Source organism: Sus scrofa, chromosome 1, assembly GCF_000003025.6.
Source record: "Sus scrofa isolate TJ Tabasco breed Duroc chromosome 1, Sscrofa11.1, whole genome shotgun sequence".
Classification (NCBI taxonomy): domain Eukaryota; kingdom Metazoa; phylum Chordata; class Mammalia; order Artiodactyla; family Suidae; genus Sus; species Sus scrofa.
Genome location: NC_010443.5, coordinates 141958833 through 141982336, shown reverse-complemented (window position 1 = coordinate 141982336; position 23504 = coordinate 141958833). Strand labels below are relative to the sequence as shown.

The following is a 23504-nucleotide window of genomic DNA, read 5'->3' as shown; positions in this document are numbered from 1 at the left end:
ATATCCTCCCCACCCTCAGTTCTTACAAACTCATCTAGACAAACAAACAAAGTTGAAAAGGAAATTGGACATGGAATATATAGGCATATTTCTCAGGAAGGAGAAATCATACCACAGTTTAGGAAATTCCATTTGGGTGACTGGCAAGAAAAACCAAGTCTGCTGTAGCCCAGAGCCCTCTGTCAGGGCACGGAAGCCTCCTCATCCTGCAGGACTGTTCTAAAGCCTAAGTGAATCCGCACCACCTTAAGAGGCAGACCAACAGGTACTCCTGAGTGGAGGAGACACATTCTGAAGGAAGTAGGAGATCAGCAGTGGTCACTGTGACTATCCAGCTATATTACTAAGGTGCTGTTTGTATTTTTTCCTAAAAAATTAGAACTTAAAATATTAGGGTTACTATCAATTTATATAATGAAAACACTTTTACTGAACAAAATTCTTCTCTTCCTAGAAGTGTTATGTTTTATATTAAAATTCTGAATTAAGAATGCAACTGTTTAGAAAACGGCAAATGAAAAAGGAGCTACTGTATTTCTACATTAAAGTGGTAGCTGTGGCGTTCCCGTCGTGGCTCTTAATGAATCTGACTAGGATCCATGAGGTTGTGGGTTCGATCCATGGCCTCACTCAGTGGGTTAAGGATCTGGTGTTGCTGTGGGCTATGGTGTAGGTCGAAGACACGGCTCGGGTCCCGCGTTGCTGTGGCTCTAGCATAGGCCGGTGGCTACAGCTCCAATTAGACCTCTAGCCTGGGAATCTCCACATGCCGCGGGAGCGGCCTTAGAAAAGACGACCAAAAAAAAAAGTGGTAGCTGCATGAATCACATCCCATTCACATCTCCTAAAACCTAACCAGGACAAAAAGGAGAGAACATACAACAAAAATCACCCATAATCTATACCTAAGTTAAAACTAGGAAAATACAGCAGCAAACTCAAACTGACATGTAAACTGAAGTTTATATACACCTGAGCCCACACTAGCAGAGTGTAGCAACCGATATGTGGAATTGTGGGGTGTGCAGAATAACACAGGCTAAGATTCACCCCAAAAGGGTACTACTAATAAACGCAGATTATTAAAGCACTTCAACAGGAAAAGTATCTTGGACCCAAAATGGCAGTCTCAAGAAGACATTTTGCCTGAAAGGGATACAGGACACCCTGGGAGGCAGAAGTGCTTCTAGCTGTAAAGGGATAAAAGTAGCTGATGAAAATAGCCCTTATCAAACACAAGGCACTGGACCACATAAGCATATATGAAAATCAGTGACAGACAAATCTGAAACAGAATTGAGAACACTCAAAAATAAGCAAAATAAACTTGGAAATAAGGTTAATTTATAGGGTAACCAAAAGAAAAGCAATATGACTAAAATTTCAACTATGTACATAGGAGGTCAGAAACAAGTAAATAAATATTTTAAAAAAGGAAATACATAATATTTAACTTCAAAAACATAATAGTTTTCATTTGCCAAAAAGAAAAAAACCTGTAAATAAAGTCAAAAGACAAATAACTAGGAAAAAATAATTGCAAATTTATCCAAATGCTAATCTCCCTAATATAAAGATTCTAAAAATGACAATGACCAAGCAGCAAAATAAGCAATGCTATAAAAAATATAAATAGGTCTTAAGTATATGAAAAAATACGTACCCTCATTCATAATGAGGAAAACACAAATTATAACTCCACTCTAATGCCATTTCTCAACTGGCAGATAGGCAAACAAATTAGGGGAAACTGTAGGAAACTAGATAGAGATTACTGGTTGGAGTGGAAAAATGTCACAATTGCTATGAAGGAGGATTTGGCAATTTTTAGGGCATTTGGTGCAACAATCTCACTTTAAGTAATTTAATGATGCATTAACATATGTATAGAATAATCCATATAAAATGATTCAATGATATTACCTCTAATAGCAAAGGGTTGGAAACAGACACTATGTCCATCTACACAATATGACAGTATTCAGCCTTACAAAAGAAGTGTGGAAGACATCCCTGTACTGATATGGGATGATTTCCAGGATATAATGGAAAAAAATTTCTTCCTAGCTCTACCCCCTGAAAAAAGGCCTATAAACGATGTATTTAACAGCAAAGGTCAAAACCTTTTACTTGGGAGTTCCCATCACAGCTCAGTGGTTAACAAATCCGACTAGAGGAGTTCCCGTCGTGGCGCAGTGGTTAACGAATCCGACTAGGAACCATGAGGTTGCGGGTTCGGTCCCTGCCCTTGCTCAGTGGGTTGACGATCCGGCGTTGCCATGAGCTGTGGTGTAGGTTGCAGACACGGCTCAGATCCCACGTTGCTGTGGCTCTGGCGTAGGCCAGTGGCTACAGCTCTGATTCGACCCCTAGCCTGGGAACCTCCATGTGCCGCAGGAGCGGCCCAAGAAATGGCAAAAAGACAAAAAAAACAAAAAAAACAAACAAAAAAACAAATCCAACTAGAAACCACAAGGTTGTGGGTTCGATCCCTGGCCTAGCTCAGTGGGTTGGGTTAAAGATCCAGTGTTACCGTGAGCAGTGGTGTAGGCCAGCAGCTACAGTGCCGATTAAACCTCTAGCCTGGGAATTTCCATATGCGACAGGTGCAGTCCTAGAAAAGACAAAACAAAAAAACAGAAAAAACACCTTATACTCCAAATTCACTTTCAAATGCCATTCCCAATGATTTCTTATAAAAATGGCTTATTTCAGATCTAGGCTTAAGAATGTTTAAGGTGAGGTAAAATTTTCAAAATTTAATGGTGTTATGTTAAAAACAATTTGGATATCATAAAGAATGACTGTGAAAGACATTATATATGTAAAAATCCCTAAGTTTAAAAAAAATATTCAGAAAAAGGCAAAAAATAACTAAAAAGCCAAACTCAATTGTCATTTTTGAAATTTTTACATGAACTTCCTACTTTAAAATATTTAAATACATTTTATCAAGCCTTTTCAAATAGCACTATTTTTCATAGTAATCAAATAGCACCTACTGATGAAAAAAAATCACAGGTATATATGTAGAATGAGAAGAAAACATTTTTTTTCAAATCAGGAAGCACTCTGCAGCTCCATGGGTCTGATATAACACAGAGCTCTGCCTGGCAAGGAAGCTCATTTCACCCTCTTTAAGTAACAATCAAGGACCCGTGGAAGAAGCCCCAGTGGAATGAAATAAATTAAGCAGACCAGAATAGCACCACAAAGGTCCTGAAAACTGAATTTACCAGTGGAACCACAATCCACAAAAAGTATGCCAAGACCTTCATGTTAAACTTGAACATGATGATTATCTGATAAAGAAAAAAAATTCTTAAAATGTTAGCAAAATATTTATAAATTAAAGGACCACAAGTAAGAGGGAATCTATCTAGGAATGGAAGATTGATTAACAATATAGAAAAATTCAATGGAGTTAATCACATCAATAGAGTGGGGTAGGGAGTGGTGTCAAGTTTGAATCTAGAACTATCACTTCAAAAGAAGCCGCAGTCCCTGACTTTCACCCCCAAAAAGTGGAAGAGGTATCTAAAAGTATCTCCAAGTTTCTTAGTAGTCAAACAAATAAAATCAGGCAGAGCTTATTAATCAGCAACTGGAAACCATATACACAAAAACTTGCTTGTGACTCAACATTTCACACTCAGTTTTAATAATACTATACTTTTAAACATTCATATTTTTAAAACAGGGTTTTTTGAATAAATTATTTGCAATATTTTATTATTGGTAAAAGTTTCAGCAGAATTATATTTTTATAATAAAAATTAACACCTTTATTTCTAGCGGTGTGTAAGTGTTATGCTGCTACTATTTAGTTAAAATGTATTAAACAAAGTTTTGTGGGTTTTTTTTGTTTTTGTTTTTGTTTTTTTGCTTTTTAGGGTCACACCTGTAGCATATGGCAGTTCCAGGGCCAAGGGTCAAATCAGAGCTACACCACAGCCACAACAACACCAGGTCCGAACCACACCTGCAACCTACACCACAGCTCATGGCAACGCCAGATTCCTGACCCACTGAGCGATGCCAGGGATTGAACCTGCATCCTCATGGATACTAGTCAGGTTTGTTTCCACTGAGCCACAATGGTAACTCCCCCAAAGTTTTTAATTTATTTCATTTTAATGAACTCTGAATGCTTTACGTGAAATAAATCCCAACCAAGATACTAATATTGCCACTTTCCCCTGGTACTATGTAGTCACTACTCTAAGTCTTCAACTTCTGACTGGCTGTAGACTCTATTTAATGAATTTTTTCACATTTACGTTGACAAAACTAAGAAGTTGAATTTTATCGTAAAAGATTTTTCAGAATATCATTAACTGTGAGAATGAGTTGGAAGCTATCACTGCGCTATCATTTCACATAGTACTAATATGCCCTTCAAACTATGCAATCATAGGATCTTAAGATAGATATCTAACAGGAATTATATTGTTATAAAAGATAGAAATAAAATTAAGACCTTAATTTTTCTTAATTTAATAACTTCTCCATAAAGAACAGCACAAGGTGTCTTTAATTATTCTCAGAGAAACATTAATACGCTACAAAGTCATAACTATCTGCAATCAATAACATCACTAATGGACATACTGCTGTGATAATACTATGACTCACAAGTGAGGTTATCCTCTTACAACATTATCTCAATTCTTTTATGGGTCACCTTTGAAACTTCAAGTAAACAGCAGAACAGTGGTTGCTAAAAATAAGTTCCAGGACTTCTGCTAGAAATGACAAAGAGTGCTAAAGAGAGGAAACACCAGTAACTTCCTACAAATCAGAATGAAGAAAACAAAATAAATAACAGAACAAAAGAAAACAATGTAATATAAATTACATAACAAAATATTATTTACTTCTAGGTGCAACAGATATTCACTATAGTTTTCACATACATGAGTCTTAGAGCAATAACCTTCAGAGACAACCTCCAGGAATACCCTCTCATCTCACTCCACCAGTTGACTGCCAAAGAGCATCTTTGTCCCCTTTTATCACTCTTAGCAGGGGAGGAGGAAACCCATGTCTTTCAGTATCTGACATCGTAGTTAAAAAAAAAAAGAGAGAGAGAGATAGTACATAGCAAGAGCATTTGCTTGAAAGCAGTTAAGACTGGGAATCTCTGCTACTTCCTCTGAGAATGTGGAGCTCAGTTTCTTCAGATGTAAAACAAAAATTCTGGTATGTATCTTGCCATGTTATAAGGATTAAAGAATGTACTATTTCACACAAAGTGTGGTTCATAAGCGTAAGTAACATTTCACAGAGTTCAAAAGAAAGGAGAAATATTCAGAAGTGGTAGTTCTATTTTCATCATCTTCCAGCCAGTAGTAAGCACATTCTAATCAAAATCACTAGGAATATTATACACTTTTATACCCCCATTGCAGAAGAAAAAATGCAAACATATCATTCAGGAAATAAATCACAAAATTAAAAATAAAATATGGCAATTATATTACAAATACACTTCTAATTTTATAGATTGAGAACTTATGAGTTTGCTTATTTGGGATGTAAAACCTGGAAGTAAAGATCTAAAACATAAAGCACACACAACCCTTAGATGAATTAAATCTTCCTTTTAAAAATTAAACATCTCACCTAATCACAACAGAGTCCCTGGTATAGCCACCATCATATTCTGTAGTTTCTTCTAATGCTTGGAAATCTAGATTCTGCAAATTCAAGAAAATATGTCTTAACATCTTCTATATCACATCATTACAAACAAATCAATACATGACACTTTGCAGACCTCTGCTTTCTTACCCGGCTTCCACATATAAGCAATTCAATTTCCTCTGGTCTGAATAAGTACTTTAAGGGAGATTCATTGGTCACCATATGAAAACCTCTCCGAAAAGCCTTGAACTGTTTTTCTACTGATTTATTGAGAATGTAGTCAGAATAGAGATTGACAAATTCCTGCAGAAAACATTAACCACAAGAATGTCATAATATGCTATATAACCAAAACGCAACTACTGGACTAACAGATAGTATTAAACTATAAAAAGGCCAAGTACACAATAAACTAATAATATACGTAAGTTTCAGTTTTGATATTAAACAAGATTGAATATGAAGCTGGGCAAAACTGATACAATTCTGAGGTTCCCTTAGGTATGCAAACACACAGACGTTTAGACTAGGTATACATCAACATATAAAAGCTAACATTTTTAATAGAGTACAATGTATTAAATATGAACAAACCTCAAATTCTCATGTTTTCTATTCTAGAATATTTGGGAAGCAACCTACTGTATCCATTTTAACAAAAATATTGGTATTTTACTTGATGCAAAAGCTAATATAGCAAATCATACATGGAAAATATACTCTATATCCTAACAGTGAATATAATATTTTATCAAAAATTGTATTAAAATAGACAGGCTTTTAAAAGGTTTATATATCTCATAATTTTCACATTATGTTCTGTTTTTCTGTTTCCAGATGCAAACTCTTCTAGTCAATAGAAAACACAAAACTGATTTAAAGAATAGTTTTCAAGGGAGTTCCCACTGTGGCTCAGTGGTAACAAACCCAAGTAGTATCCATGAGGATGAGGGTTCGATTCCTGGCCTCACTAAGTGTGTTAAGGATCCAGCATTGCCATGAGCTGTGGTGTAGGTTGCACCCATGGCTCGGAATGAACATTGCTGTGGCTGTGGTGTAGGCTAGCAGCTGCAGCTCCGATGTGACTCCTAGCCTGAGAACTTCCACATGCCACAAGTGTAGCTCTTAAAATAAATAAATATCCATAAGTGTCCTTAAGGCACATATATTTGTGTGTACATTAAATCAATTACAGTTCACCTGATGATAAGGACATTAATTATGAGGCCTGGTTCCCCTCCTACAGCCTAACATGAGAAACATCCTGAATCCTGCTTTATAATCACACTATACTTCCCTTCACCATCTCCTACTCATGTCCTCTTTCTCCACAGTTGTTCAGTGACCAACTATATGCCCTCACACCAGCTTATTTATAGCCAAGATTTAGAAAACTGCAGTTATCTCACTTATAAGAACTTGGTTACAGGACTTCTCTGTATGGATTGAAAAAAAAAAAATCACAAGCATATATGCTTTAAAATTCTGTTAATAAAGAAACAAAAGACAAAGATAACACAAAAACATTACCTTCCTGTTCTCATTTGTAATTGGAATTTTATCACCATTTTCCTTTAGATCATACATCATTGGATTACCAAAAAGATCTGTCTGAGATATCTGGAAAGTGATCATCATATCATCTTCCACACTTCCTTCATACTCCAGTAAGTCTTTTAAACTCTGATATAGAACCTAACAATCAGAAATGGAAAATTAAGGCTATCACAAAACTACAAAATACAACAGTTTGTATCACTCTTCTTGGTGAAAGAATTTAAAAAACAACACCACCTTTAACAATAAGAATTAAAGCAAAGATAGTAACCCTGCCAGGCCTCCAAAAGTTTACAGTACAGAAGCTAAACATGGCCAGTCATTGCTGATGTCCAGCTCTCTGCTGAGAAACTTCACAACACCTGTTTAGCAGTGGATCTCACACTGTGCTGAGAACCTCAGAGGTGTTTCAAGGTTAGGAAGGGGCTGAGGAGAGAAACAAAGACACTAACTGTAGCCACCAAACCCCTTTACTCAAGGAAGCTCTGATATAACCAGGCTATCTCATGTGATTTTATACAGAATCAATCTTACAAAGCCAGCTTGTTGAAAGCAATATATAATAAATTTCCCCTTTATGTTATAACATGTTTACGGTACTTCACCCAGGTTAAAACAACTTTATCTTACTAGGTATAAATTTTAACAAACATTCCAAGTGAAAGCTTTAAATTTTTTCTATAAATTAAACTTCATGTTTGCTTTTAAATAAACTCTGAAAGAGAGAATAAAAAATTACCAAAGACTTACAGGGTGAGAGTCTCCCAAGTCACGAAAAGTTCCTTTTTTCCCCATTAGCTTCCTGTAGACAACCATGGGAAAATGTACATCCAGTATACAGTTATTGTAAATAGCCAGACCCAGTACTATGCCAATCAGAGTGAACTGACCCTCAGTTTCAAAAGAGGATGGATTAAACCAAAACAATTTTGTAGATTCATCATATGTGAACATACCTATAAGAAATGATTTTAAAAAATATATTAGTTTTACATTTTATTAGACTGATGAAGAAATATTTATACATATAAAATATAAAAAATAAAAATCACATAGGTAAACTTATATGTACCAGGTATTCAAACATTTTTTTCTCTATTACATTAGCATTTAAGAAACCAAAGTGCAAATTATATATGAATGTTATAAATTGTGACAAGTGATAACATATATTTTTAAGAAGCCAGAGAAATAAAACAATAAACCATTTTGGTGGCATTTTCTAAGAAGTCAGGGAAAATGTTCATTAAATTGAAATTCTCTAATCTACTAAAACAAATAAAAAGTTAATTTTCACTCATACTTTTACCACTGAATGGTTAAAAAATAAATGTAAAACAAAAGGAAAAAAGGCTACGACACTTTCAAAATGTTTTGCTTATAGAAACATATGTAATCTACATGCAGTGTTTTAAAAATAATTCTGAATTTCATTAAGGAAAAGTTTGTTTTTTCAAAATTGCACAATGGTTCCATGTAGTTTTTCCAGCACCTTTCAAGTAAAGTCAAATGATGCCAACTAATGAAACTCAGGTAAACTTGATAAACTTAGATTATATTAAAAACCCAAAGCCATTTATTGTGAGCCAATAAGTAGAACAGAAGTAGTTTCTATTTGTAGTCTTCTTTCAGTTTCACATGGCCTTCACTATTTAAAACACAAGCTTGGTAACTTTTTTTGTATCACTCATTTAAAAATAGGAGTCTGAATAACCATTACTAAAGTAGATTTCTTCTCCCCATTCAAGAAATACCTAGGATAAAGGTTAAATGATATTTTAATTGAGTTACCAACCTTTTCCATTTTGCTAAAATGTTTTTTCAGTTGCTACGGTGAAACTGAATGAAAATATTTTAAGAATTAGGTCTGGAAAAGGGGCATTTCCAATAGAACAAACTTTAGAAATCAACAGAGCATGTATGTAAATCAATGTATAAGATTTTTTTAAAAAATATCTTCATCTTCACATTTAAGTTAAACATAAAATGAACTTACGTCCCCTTGATCATAATAACATGAATTAAGCTAAGACATTTTTCTAATGCAAGTAATATTCATGAAATAACACCTTATAAATTATCTAAATCATATTTGAATACCAGTTTATTTCCAACTTCTTTATTACAGGCCTAAGTTGTAATATCCATTGAATTGCTAAAAACTTCATTTAATAATAAATATGGTATTAACAGGGTCAAGAACAGTTAAAAATAATTACAGTTAATAAGTCTGATGAAATATAACAAATGCATCCTCTTGGTCTCAAGAGCAATAAACTACAACTTATTCAGAATGTGAATTACACAGGTCACTACTCTCAACTTTGTATGAAAGATAATACTCTAATAATCTTAAGAGTCCAAGGAGATTCCATTTTGGTCCATAAAAGGTGGCTCTTCTAAAATACTCCATTTTGTTATTTCTACTGCCATCATTTCAATTGCTTTACTATCAAGTGAAACTGTTTGATGTGTATTTTTTCCTTAAAAGTATTTCTGCGTGTAATATAAATGTAACTTACAACTAACGCTTAACTTTTTAGATACATGAGAATTAAAATTCAACAAACAAAGTCAGGAAGCTTATAAGTTAATTTTCTTTTCTATTTCAAGGGCTGGTTTTATGTTTACTTTGAACAAATGCCATAGCCTTCTGATTATTAATAAACATTAGTAGTTAGAGTACAGACACAGGTCTTAACTGTATTTGTTATGAACTCAAAATGTTTACTTCCATTTACAAGTAGATTAAGAACAATTACAGAGAAGTCAATTCAATGTACATACTGAAAATCAGCAGGCTTTAACAAATTAATTCTCAAATAAGAGAAATGATCTGCATTATTCTATGCTGCACTCTTCACAGTTACGATCTTTAGAGGAATTACTTTCCTCTGTTAAGCATTCAATTTTAAAAGCAAACCCAATAATCAGTTAAAATGCAGAAATTGAATAAGTTCAGAATTATCCAGTTAAGAACACTATCCAAGAAGCTGTTATCTTTTTCCTGTCCTACTTTGCCAACTTTGTCTATCAGTGAAATTCAAATTCTTCACTTTCAGACTGACATATTATAGATCAGTCTTTCCCAAACTGTGTTCAAAGAAAACTATTCTAGGAAGCAGATACTATTAGAGGTAGGGTGAAAAAAAAAGGATTCTGGAGTTCAAAAAGTTTGGAACATTACAATATTAAACCCAAGAAATCCTGAAGCAAGTAAACCAAATTAATGTGATATCAGACACTGTTCCCAAACTCTGAGCATGATATACTTATGAGACATTCTCAACATTCTATGAAACTCTTATTTCAGAAATGCTGTGAGTTTGATGAATATTTTAGACTAAAAAAGAGCAAAAAATTTCAATTGTTCTACTCTATCATTCTGAAGTATTTTTTATTTTATTTACCTAAGAGATAACGTCCCATATTAAAATATTTAGCTAAGTAATATACAAACTTGAATAAATTAATGATGCAGGATCAATTCCCTAAGCCCCAATATTCAGTCATTATTTGTGATTCTGGGTAATCCATACCAAAATCTCCTTCTATTCCTCTTCATAACTGAAAATATTTACAAACCTAGGTAAACAGATTCTTAATTCAAAAATATTTACCAATATCTGGATTGAAGATTTCCTCTACAACCAGCTGAAAAAATTCTTTGGAAACACCTCCCTCATCAACGCCTTGTTCTCCTTCAAATTCCACATACAACTGTTTCTTCAAGTCTGCAGGATTTTCCATAGCGATCATCTCTAGCTAGTGAGTGAAAAGATAAAATGAAAAGAAGATGAATGCCAGTATTAGGATGAAAGCAAAATAAAAATAAGGTATAGGGGTAGGGAGCAGACAAAAGATATTGCTTTTGATGTGTTTGAAATGTAAACAGGATGCAAACTGGTAAAAAGCCAGTGGAACCAAAGATCCAACTGCACCAATAATGGAAAAATAGGACAGAAAACAAACCAGCATAAAATTCTAAAGGAGTTACTTTCTAATTACTGATTAATTATGAAATTAACAATACAGAAAATAAGAATTAGATTTTGTTAATTATGTATGTAACAAACCTAGGCTGTAAGTTTAAGACATGGAAGGAAGTCAAGATAGCAAAAATGCCTAAATGACTACTCAAATTATTTCAGAAAAAACAGTGGTGTATGTAAGTTTGACTTCAAGATCGTTCACTAGTGGTTCTTTATGTTTATCAGAACAAAAATTTAAGAATTAAGTCTTAATATCTATTAAATCATAAATAAAATTTCAATTAAGAAAAAATACACTGAATAGAAAAGCAGTTTGAGAATAATAGCACTTAGCATAAAGTATTTTAACAGATTAGAACATATTTAATATCCACTTTTGTTTGAAAGCCAATGAGACATATATACTTGCTCACATCTTTACTCTTAACTTTTCACTAAGTTATCAAACCCCAGTTCCAACATTTCTTCAACCATAAGTCTTTGCCAAATACCTTTTGTATCTGTGTAATAATATATCTCATGACTAATCTCAGCTATCATGAGATTAATCATAAAATCAACACTATGTTCTGTGAAATATTTATACTGCAATTTGTCTTATGTATCTGAAATTTACTAACAGCATGCCTGATCCACCTTTGATGATCAAAATTGGTCAATTTTGCTAAACTGACTTTAAATTTGCCCAAACAGACAGAATATATTTAACGGTATTCAGGTTTTTGCTACTATTCCAACTAGAACTTTTTAAATTTTTTTTGAGCAATCCAAATATCGTCAGAGTAAATGTACTACACTCAGTCTTAATTACTTTAGATTACAGCCCTAGTCTGGATATCAGAGTGTCTATAAAAAATAAAATCTCATAAATTCTTGATTCAGGTCAGTTGCCCTAAACCAATGTTTTTCACGCTGTCAACTGCGATTCATTACTGGGTAGTCCAATCAACTTAATGCAAACCAAATGGGGGAAAAAAAACAAAATGTATTTATTCCACATAGTAATGGTATCTACTGTTTGGTGAGACTTTTGTTTCAATTATATGTACAGACTGATATGCACATAAGTACTGGAATGCTATGAAAAATTATCTCTTACTAGGGGTTGCAATCAAAAATATTTGAACAAAGGCCAAAATGATGTCTTGGATATATTCAACCCTTGGATTCTGTGATTCTAATCGGTACAACAGTGGTCTCTATCATTTACAAATTAATTTTTATGCCAAGTTGTATTAAGATAATTTATTTTTGAGACAGTGTTGTTGTGGAAAGACTGAATCAAATACTCTACTAGTATGAACTATCACTTAACAGCAATTATTTTTTTAGGTATCATATATCTTTAAAAAGTTTTTTTATTTTATATTGGAGTACAGTTGCTTTACAATGTTCTTAACATAATTTTTAACCTTTTAACTTTAGCAAGCAACTCAGTTAAGCCTCAGTTTCCTGTCTACAAAGAAAAAAAAAAAACTGCAAAATTCTAACAGCTTAATAAGAAAGAATGTACAGGAAAGAGTTCTCGATTGGTGGTATTATTAACACATCATGTTACTTTTTTTTTTTCCCCTGTCTTTTTGCCTTTTTCTAGGGCCGTTTCCCATGGCATATGGAGGTTCCCAGGCTAGGGGTCTAATCAGAGCTATAGCCACTGGCCTATGCCAGAGCCACATCAACACGGGATCCGAGCTGCGTCTGTGACCTAACCACAGCTCACAGCAACGCTGGATCCTTAACCCACTGAGCAAGGCCAGGGATCAAACCCTCGACCTCATGGTTCCTAGTCGGATTCATTAACCACTGTGCCACGATGGAAACTCCTCATACTGCTACCTTTTAAAGCAACTTTGCTCTCTGAACAAAAGATTCTCAATCTGATTTTATGGCCTAGTCCCAAATTTTGAAAATAACTTTGGGCAAAAAATTGTTCTAGTTAGAAACCTGTTTCAAGCCACTGGCTATAAGGAATTGTGAGAATTAAAATAGTATTATCATAGCTCAAATGAGGTTTACCCATCAGGCCAACATCCCATATTGCCATGAAACCCATTACTAGTTTCCTTCTCCCAGGTCCCACCTGCCTAGGTTTTGTAGGAATGTATGCCAATGTTTATGTGTGCCCTTAATAACACAAAAACAAACTTGCTATCAAGCACAAGGTATTCTAAGGTGGGAATAAAAAATGATTATCTGTTATTTAATTATGTGTCCTATGTTTCTGCCTCATTAACATACATAACTCAGAGGTGACTCATCATCATGTGACTGATCCCTTTTTAAGGATATGGTGTTACAGAATTCAGAAGCCTTGTATTCTAGTCTTAGCTCCACCCAAGACACTTCATATGACAAATGGAGCAAATTTATCTTTACTCTTAATAAAATATTACATGTTTATCCATTCCCACAAATCTTCACTTTCCCTTCTCTACTTTGAATGTCAAAAGAATACAATATATTCTATTATTATAACTGTAAACAAGTAACTTTAGCTCTCTTTTAGTTTCATCTATAAAATTAGAAAAAATATATTAATAAATAAATTAATGCATATGAAGCACCTGGATGAACTCCCTACACAACAATTATTTATAAGCACTATCTTGTTATTTTACTTTTATTTTATTGGTTCTAAAATTTTTTTCAGATTTGGCTGAAAACTTAATGACTCAGATATTACAGAACAAAAATATTCCAGCATTAACAAAACAATATATAGCACTTAATATGCCATGGCACTTTACATATATAAACTTGTTTAATTTTCACAAGAAACTTATCAGGTCAGTAACATTATTAACCTCATTTTACAGATGTATAGCCTTATGTAATGAGATTCATAAACTTGCTCAAGTCAGACAGTAAATGGTAGAACAAATTTTAATACAGGCAGCAAGCTCTTTACTAGGCTTTACTGCCTTTTCTCAATGACTAGAAATAACCTTTTATAAAAGAGTTGAGTGATTTTCATGTTCTTCTTTATGCTATTCTATATATTTCAAACTTTTTTTACAACAAATATACATAGTTTTTAGAATTAGGATATATTCATATATCTGTAAAAGGATGATTTGAAAAACACGTGGCAAGTGAACTCTGTGGATGAAAATCTCCATCAGTTTTTATTTTAGATTATAATTCTCAGATATATCAAGTGGTTCTATAAAATATGGTATCACTTATGACATGGGTAGCCTACCTTTTTAAAAAATTACTTTCAGGAGTTCCCGTCGTGGCGCAGTGGTTAACGAATCCGACTAGGAACCCTGAGTTTGCGGGTTCGATCCCTGGCCTTGCTCAGTGGGCTAAGGATCCGGCGTTGCTGAGAGCTGTGTTGTAGATGGCAGACGCGGCTCGGATCCCGTGTTGCTGTGGCTGTGGCGTAGGCCGGTGGCTACAGCTCCGATTAGACCCCTAGCCTGGGAACTTCCATATGCTGTGGGAGCGGCCCTAGAAAAGGCAAAAAGACAAAAAATAAATAAATAAATAATAAAAAATTACTTTCAATTGTGGTAACAAACACATATTATCAAGTTTAGCAATAATTATTTTGACAAAGGCCATTAAGGGGCTGCATTTATTTTTATTTTTCTTAAAAATCAACCATTTCCAATCCATTGTTTAACTAGAGAAAAGAACTAAATAGTAAACATCACTTTGTGTAATATACACATATCATTTAAGACTGAATTTTTAAAATCAAAAGTTATCTTGAATGCCAGGAGGATATCTGGAAATTAGAATATACCAATGAACACTCGGAAAAGGAGAATTTGCGTGCATTCCTTAATTAAATTTAGTATACAGATCTGGATTTTTATGTAGATTTTCTTAAAATAGAGTATATTTTATATTAATTTAATATGGAGACTGGCAAAAGACAGACCACTGGGGAAAATTTAAAAAGACTGGATGTGATGATATCTACCTCTTCTTTATACGACTTCCTCTTCTTAATAAGATCTTGATTTCATCAATTGTTAGATAAAATGATTTTTAATTTCAAAACTTTTAATCGGCCATGATGATGAAATCTTAAAGATCATTTTTTTAAACAAAATGACCAAATCAAAGCATTCCCGGAATACCTAGGTAGGATCACATCTCAATATAAGAGTATCGTATTTGCTGTATTTATAAGAGTCGAACAAAAACCTCACCCTAAAAAATGTTACAGTATTTCGGGCTATTTATTATTCATGTCAAATCTATCCTTATCCATAGTTAAAAAAAATTCTTTAATGGTATGGATATTTAAGTAAAGTAGTAGTATTCAGATAAAATAGACCGAATACTTAGGAATGCCTAGGATCCCTAAGAATGGCTGGCTTAAACTGCCACAGTCAATAAGACCCTATGGTTAATCACTTTGCTAGTGATTATACTGCAACAACTGACTAGAAGAGTTTTCGACTATCCAAATATATTTAGCCTTGAGTAAGTTTTTTATCTTAAATATGAGGATCAGATGTTTGGTTAACAGCCAAATCATATAATCATATCTGCCTAGGAGACCAGGAACCCTGAGTTCTACCTCCAATTCTGCCATTATTTTCTGCAGGCCAGAATCTGCGTTTCATGTTCCTCACATGTAACACCAAGGAGTTTGACCAGTTTCATTGTTTTAAATTAGTATATGGTGCTGAGAGTCTATATAGATCTACTTCATTCTCTTGTTCTACTTAAAGGACATAAATCAGGCATGAAGTTCTTCATTTCGATTAGAATAAATCTTAAGGAACTATAATGGCTATTGCATTAGCCACAATAGAGTGAATGTGTAAGATACAATTAAACATACCCAAAGCAGCACAGAATAATCTTATTTTTAAAGTACTGTAGGTCAATTAATAAGTAAAAGAATCAAGTTCTATTTCAATAATAACTAAGGGTGTCTGCAAAGGAAAATGCTGGGGACCTAGAGAAAAAATGGGCAGTGGTTTTTAAAAGAGATTGAGCACAATCTCTTGGCTACATAGGACTTGTCATTTGCACCTATCATCTTTAATCTGTTCTAATTCTTATTTTTTGGACTTTCTTATCCAATCTTTCACAGTCATTTCTTTTGGTCTTCAGATTTCTACTCAAAATTCTAGGTCTCCTTGACTAATCTGCACCAAAGTCTTACACCGTCAACCCTACCCTAAGACTGCTGTCCTCAGCATCACCTAAAAGCCTGTCAGTTCCTAAACATGTGCTTGTATATAAAAATGGCTTCATAAATATGGATATATAAACTGTACCAAAAGCCAGCTCCCAAATATTGATTTGCAGTCTGGCTTTATCAGAATATCTGGTGAGTACTACCAAAAATATAGATTCCTAGACTACACAGCAGAGCTTCTAATCAGAATCTCTAGAGGGCAGAACCTTAGAATTTTTTATTTTTAAACAAATCTCTCATTAATACGTGAAAGCAGTTTGGGACACCTCATAGATGGCAATGTCTTCCACAACACTCATTCCCACACTCAATCTCTTAACATAAAAAGTAACTGAAAAATTGTTTTGCATCCTCTTCTCTTGGAGAGTCTTTGTCTAAGGAAAAATGACAAATTATCTACTTTTTAAAAGAACACACAAATAGATAAATGTTATAGCAAAATACTATAAAAAATTCATCACATTAGGATAGTTTCCATTCAAATGGAAGTTGAGTTCTGAGCTCATTAATAACTGAACTATTTCCTAAGGAACAACAAAATTAGTGAAAATAAATCCAAAGAAGAAATAGTCCAGCAATTTAAGGATGTGGGGGTGGGTAGTTCTTAAATGATTCTGAGACACCTATCTGTGAAAGAACAACCTTTATATTACATTGATTCTTAAAATTTACTTTACTGTTTTCATATTTTAACATCTCTGAAATAAGATTATAACATAAAATTGACAGCATCTCAAAGCTAAACTAGCAAAATTTTTTTCTTTTTAGTAATAACAAAGTAATAGTGTATCCTACAACCAGTGAATGGCATTTCAGGCTTGATAAAATACTGTAAAACTAGTACTTCTATTGTCATCAAAACATAGTTCCTCTAAAAACTCTAGTTAGGAAACAATTTGCTGTTCTGGTTTGAATTACATGCCACATGAAACAATGAATATACTTTTCTTTAAAAATATATATATAACTATTAATTGAAGTTACTAAATCTCTCTCCCCCTCCAAGCCAGTCTTACAATTAACTGAAAAATAAGACCCAAAAGAAAATATACTTAAGAGTGCTGTATATGTAGTCACTATTTCCCAAGACTCAGTTATAAACTGAGTAGAGCTAATGGGCTCCAAGGCTCCTTTTTAATTCTTAAAGTCTAAGACCCTATAACCTTAATTATTTAACTATTAATATTGAGCTCGCCACAAAGTTTCTCATTCCCTCTTCTCTTCCTGATCCCACTCTATAGTACAAACTTATAAGGTCACAAGAAAGTGGTCAATAGGTTTACTTTGTTTTTCAAACTGTGATATAAAAGGATGAGACTTTAAAAAGGTAAAGTAGCTCCTTTGACAATAAGATGTTAAAAATCCATCAGTACTTTTAAGAGTGCACAATGAGAGGATGACCTGAAACTACTTTTTTGTTACTGAAATACTATGATGTTATCATAATCATCTGCTATGCATATTTCCAAAAAACAGGCAAAATTTTTAATCTGCTTCCCAAGACCTATTTTGATGCCCCCCGCCTTAAACCTTTTCTCACTGTGTTAAGAAAGCAGGAAGGAAGGGAGGGAGAAAGAGGTGGGTGGAGAGGAGGGAGAAAGTTGAGTAAAATCTGTTTAGAGTGTACCTGTAAGAAGTTCCTAAGTAGTCATGATTCATCTTTATATTTCTACCACTTAGCAAAGTGCCTCACATAAAGGATTTCTGTAGTGGTAATATTGAAGTACTGATATTAAGTGAATCCTGATTTACAACAAGACAAATGATTAGCTTTGACAAATGATTTAGCTTTGACATAATTAAGCAGAACTCACTAAAAAACAATTTGTTAGCTTAATTTAAAAGCTCACAGTTGGAGTTCCCGTCATGGTACAGTAGAAACAAAATCTGACTAGGAACCATGAGGTTGTGGGTTCAATCCCTGGCCTTGCTCAGTGGGTTAAGTATCCAGCGTTGCCATGAGCTGTGGTGTAGGTCGCAGACGTGGCTCAGATCTGGCATTTCTGTGTCTATGGCTAAGCTGGCAGCTGCAGCTCCAATTCAACCCCCTAGACTGGGAACTTCCATATGCTGCACATGAGGCCCTAAAAAGCAAAAGAAAAAAGAAGAAAAGAAACATTCAATTATTGGGAGAGAAAAAAAAAAAAAAAAAAAAAAAAAGCTTCCTCCATCCTGATGTACCTTATCTTGTTGTCCTCATTATACAGACTGTTTTTTTTTCCCATTCATTTTTATTTACCCTAACCAGCCTACAATTTGAGAGTTGTTAACCTTAAAATTCTTAAAAGTCATTCAAAGAATATATACTAGCTAAAACTAATACAATGAATTATATCTCAATTTTTTAAAAATGACTGCTATATTTTGAACCTACGAAATAGATTAAGACATAATGGTAAAGAAATCAGACAATTTCTTATCCTTATGTGATGGGGGAAATGAGCACAAATAATAAAAAACTCAGTTAGTTAGGTCACCATGATGCACAGTTAAGTGTTGTAAAGAAAAAAACAGGATATGCTAGTGCATGTGTTTATATAGATATGTAGCTATGTATATATATATAGTATTCTACCTTAGTCTGGAGTAAAAGGAAAGACCTTCTTCATGAAGTAACATATAAACCAAGTTTGAGGCATGAACAACATTTATCCCAGACATATTAAGAAAAACCCTGGGGAGTTCCCACGTGGCACGATGTAATTAGTAGCATCTCTGCAATGCTGGGATACAGGTTTGATCCCCAGCCTGGCACAGTGGGTTAAGGATCCAGTGTTGCCACAGCTGCAGTGTAGGTCAAAAATGTGGTTCAGATATGATTCCTGGCCCCAATTCCATACACCACAGGGAAAACAACCCCTACCCTGGGAACCTCCATTTGAGATGAGTGCAGCCATATAAAGCAAATAAATAAATAAATAAATAAATAAATAAATAAATAAAAGCTCACAGTTAATTTTACCTTAACACCTGCTTAAAAAAGTCCTTACAAACCAAAATGGTTGTTTCCTCAAAATTCCACAGGATTAATTTTTAAAATAGAACAAGCACCTAAACTTTTGTTGGATCTTAGTCTGTCTTTACTGGGGTGGAGGGGATGGGAAGGGGGCAGGGAGAGAGAATAAGGGTCAACAGATTTCTGAGAAAGCAGATTAGTCAAGAGGACTATTCTTATTTTTTTGTTTTTTTGTCTTTTTGTCTTTTCTAGGGCCGCTCCCGCAGCATACGCAAGTTCCCAGGCTAGGGGTCGAATCAGAGCTGCAGCCACCGGCCTACGCCAGAGCCACAGCAACACGGGATCTGAGCCGCATCTGCTGACCTACACCACAGCTCACAGCAACGCTGAATCCTTAACCCACTGAGCAAGGCCAGGGATCAAACCTGCAACCTCATGGTTCCTAGTCAGATTCGTTAACCACTGCACCACAATGGGAACTCCATGAGGACTATTTTAAAAAAAAATCTGGATTGAATATTACAGAGTAATCTCATGGTTTTTAAAGGCCAGGTATAGGTTTTGCTGGAAACAGATGAAAATATCCCAACCCAAAAAGCCAAACATAAAATGTATAGTTTTGGGTTTGTAGCTCTGCTCCAACAATGGAAATTCATACACAGACCTCAGCATGCTTTCCATAAAGCATCATCACGTCCTTATATAATACCCCACCATTCTATGGAAACTATGAAATATAAGTTACTGGCTGCCTGATGGTCAGTTATTATGTATATTAGGTAATTAATCATTCATATAACTCAAAACTACGAAAAAAATAAATAAAAAGGGTACCATAAAGCAAGCAATGATAATTACTCTTAAGCAATCACTGCTCCATTCTGTCTCTGATGAAAAACTGCCTGAGTTGCTTTTTAATGTAGAATCTTTTTTCTACACTCTAAACACATGCGGTATTTAAAAACAAACAGTAACAAATAAGCACAGAACACAGCAACTTAAATTTCTGAGATGTCAAACAATGTCTTCTACTGGTTTACAGTCTTGCAAATTCTTAGATTTAGACAAATCCATTCTAAAACTAAGTATATTTTTAAATAAATATCATTACTTCCTAGTTATCTGTGTCATGGGTTCTCTTCCATTATTAGTACAGAAGACTGACCATATCTTAACTTTAGTTGGCATTAAATTTTACTTGAAGTTGATGAAAAAGAACTAGTATGCTGGGTATATCTAATTTATAAATATAATAAAACCTTGTGATAAAGAACCTATGATAAATGTAAATATTGGGAAAATGTGATGGACAACTGGTTTCTGTCTTCCGGCCAAGCTTACATTCTTAAATAGGGGCACTAAAATACTTATTTTCTGTGGAAGGAAGGAATGAACAAAAGCAACCCCTCTGGAGAAACAGGACTCTAAAAGGTAGTTCTTACATTTCCAGTATTCTCCCAGCTCAATTTCCTTGGATTGGGCTGATGATACAGGCAGCATTAATTACAAGACTCCTGGAATAGCTGCTGTTTTCCCAGGATGTCCAACCAACTCCAAGACCCAGCATAGTCCATATGTATATTTAAACAACACAGTTGGACTGTGCCATACAGGGACATTCTGAGTGACTCAGCTCCTGCTGAGTCTTACCAGCTACTCTTACTAACAGCACACATCATCTGCCCAGGTTACTTCATTAGCCTCATAATAATGCAACTCTCAATTGTGTATGATGGAATTTTTAGACACTACTTATTATTTTATAGTGTGGTTTTATTCTACCACTCTCCCTACTGAGACCTGACATCCATGCTTATTACTGGGAATAATAAAGCCCCCTTGTTCCTGTGCTCTGGAACATCCATGTCTCTTCTGAATGAGGAAACTTTTGGAGTTGTCAAGATTTAGAAAATTTATTGTTTTACAAAGAGACAGTGACCATTACAAAGGACAACCAATACTTTGTGAAACACTCAAAAACTTGCACAGGAACAACAAAAGTATAATACTTATACCTACAAAAAAAAAAAAAAAAAAAAAGAGAAATCCACGTGTCCCTATGCTGTATTATCACATACATAATTCCCCCCCCCCCGCCAAAATGTCACTTATAAAATGAATTCACTAAACCATATCACAGTCTCCCCATGCTTAGATATCTGATCTGGTACTAATTTTTAAACTGCAGTGCGACTTACCCGGACAAGAGCATCATCTATGATATGGTCACGTCTGACTTTGAGTCTCAAATATGGATTCAACTGCTGTCCTTGAACTAAGCTGTAGAGAACAGTGATTCTTCGTTCACTGTACATACGAATTCTATTGTCATAATATAATCCCAAATTCTTTGTGACAGCATTCAATATAAAGGGACATGTCATAAATGAGAATTTGTTCTCTGTTTCTACTTTGAAAAAAGTATAATCTTTATCCATTTCTAGAACATCATTCAGTGGTTCATTAATAAACTCTTCAAAAGGGATAAGTGGTTTTCGACAATCCAGAGTTTTAACACCAAGTTCAGTTTCCAGTGGGTCCACTCGAGGACCTTTCTTGTTCCTTCTTTCTTCTCCCAATAGCTCCTGAAGCGTCAATTCACTGGACTCAGGAATGGGCTCCTCATCATCTTCTTCATTATGATTTGTGTCTACTTCCCCTCCCACTACATTTGCATAGTAAACCATTTTCAAGCACTTGGAAGCAGCAACAATAGCATCATCATCATTTACTAGATTTCGATTGTTGAAGTCAGTGCTTATGACTTTGTATGTAATAAGTTGCTGAAACGTTTCCATCATTCTCCGGATCTGGTCTGCATTGTATTTAGACCACAGTCTAACCAGTTTTCCTTGGGCAGCGAGGGGTAGCTTACTCATTGCTTTGCAAAATAAGGGCAAAGCCATTTCCAGATATTCAGGGCTGTGGAGATTTCTATTCTCCATAACGATAATGAATAAATTCAGATAATTAGGATCTCGGGAGTATACATTGTGATACGTCAAGTCACATTCCACATTAGGTGACAAATATACAAGTGCGTTGAGAAATGCAGTTTCTATTTTTTCATTAGAGAGCAATCTGATGTAGACCCGTCTAATGGCCTCAATATCCACAGACACATCATCAGGGCCTAATTTTTGTAAGTTGTTATCTCCTTGTGAGCCATCACTTATCCTTGAGGAAGATGCTTCTGAATCTTCTTCCATAGCTGCAGCAGAACATGCAGCCTTTTCCTTTTCATCTTCATCTTTGTCTTCATCCTTTCCTTGAAGAGATTTCAATTCTTCCTTGGTGTGCTGTTTGACTTTTCGAAAGCTCTGAACCAATGCCTCAGCACTTGAAAAAACTCTTCCAATAACACGAATTAAAGGGGAATAATCCTCTCTCTCTCTACATAATTCAAGAATTTCATATACTGTCTCCTCTGTTAGGTAAGTCACATCTAGAAAATTAGAAAAAAGAGAACATTTATTTTCATTTTATATATATATATATTTTTCTTTCTTTTAATAAGTTCTAGTGAAAAATAAAATAGCCAAACATTTTGCACTCAATACCATTTATGATTTATAATTCCTTTTAAAAAGTATCTAATACTTTATTAGGTTCAACAAGCAAAATATGCTTACCTATTTTTTCAATGAACTACTAATAGTAAAAGCATTATACATTCTTTCATATTCTTTAAGTAATAGCTTTTAATGAGCTCAAACTCTCTTCACAATCATGCTACACAGTAACATGCAGCTTTAACTGTAAATATGAACTGATATCATGTGTTGATTCATCACAATATACCTCTTACAACCTAGCTTTACAGCAGAATCACTATTATTCTTCTGAGAGGTTTCTTTCTTATTTCACTATGTTTTCAAAAAACTAGAAAGGCAAAGTTCTAAGAAAGGTTTCTTCAGCATCATCTTTCAGACCAGCTCTTGTACTAAAATCAAACTAGTTCCCTTTTGAGTCTTTTTAGTTTTTTCCAGGTTGGCCATTCTTTGGGTGATCGAAAAGAATTAATATGCCATTTCCCATAAGCTTTGAAGTTGACAGACACTGCTATCTGCATCCAGTTATCGGGTTGGAACAAATCTTACACAGCAACAGGAAATAGTTACAGGGCAATAAAGAAAAAAATAAAGTGGTTAGAAGGCAATTTATGAGCAGATAAGGAAAACAGATT

At 34.4% G+C, this 23504-nt stretch overlaps 1 protein-coding gene across 15 annotated transcripts in view; it reads right to left on the bottom strand.

Annotated features, from left to right (window-relative positions):
- UBE3A (ubiquitin protein ligase E3A) overlaps positions 1-23504 on the bottom strand; it is a 114417-nt gene that overhangs the window by 19259 nt on the left and 71654 nt on the right. For all 15 annotated transcript variants that reach the window (XM_013999067.2, XM_005652466.3, NM_001243181.2 and 12 more), the window contains 6 exon segments: positions 21517-22763; positions 10824-10968; positions 7954-8159; positions 7177-7341; positions 5794-5949; positions 5626-5699 (listed from right to left, as the gene is read on the bottom strand). In XM_013999067.2, coding sequence (XP_013854521.1) covers positions 5626-5699; positions 5794-5949; positions 7177-7341; positions 7954-8159; positions 10824-10968; positions 21517-22763 — 1993 coding nt within the window.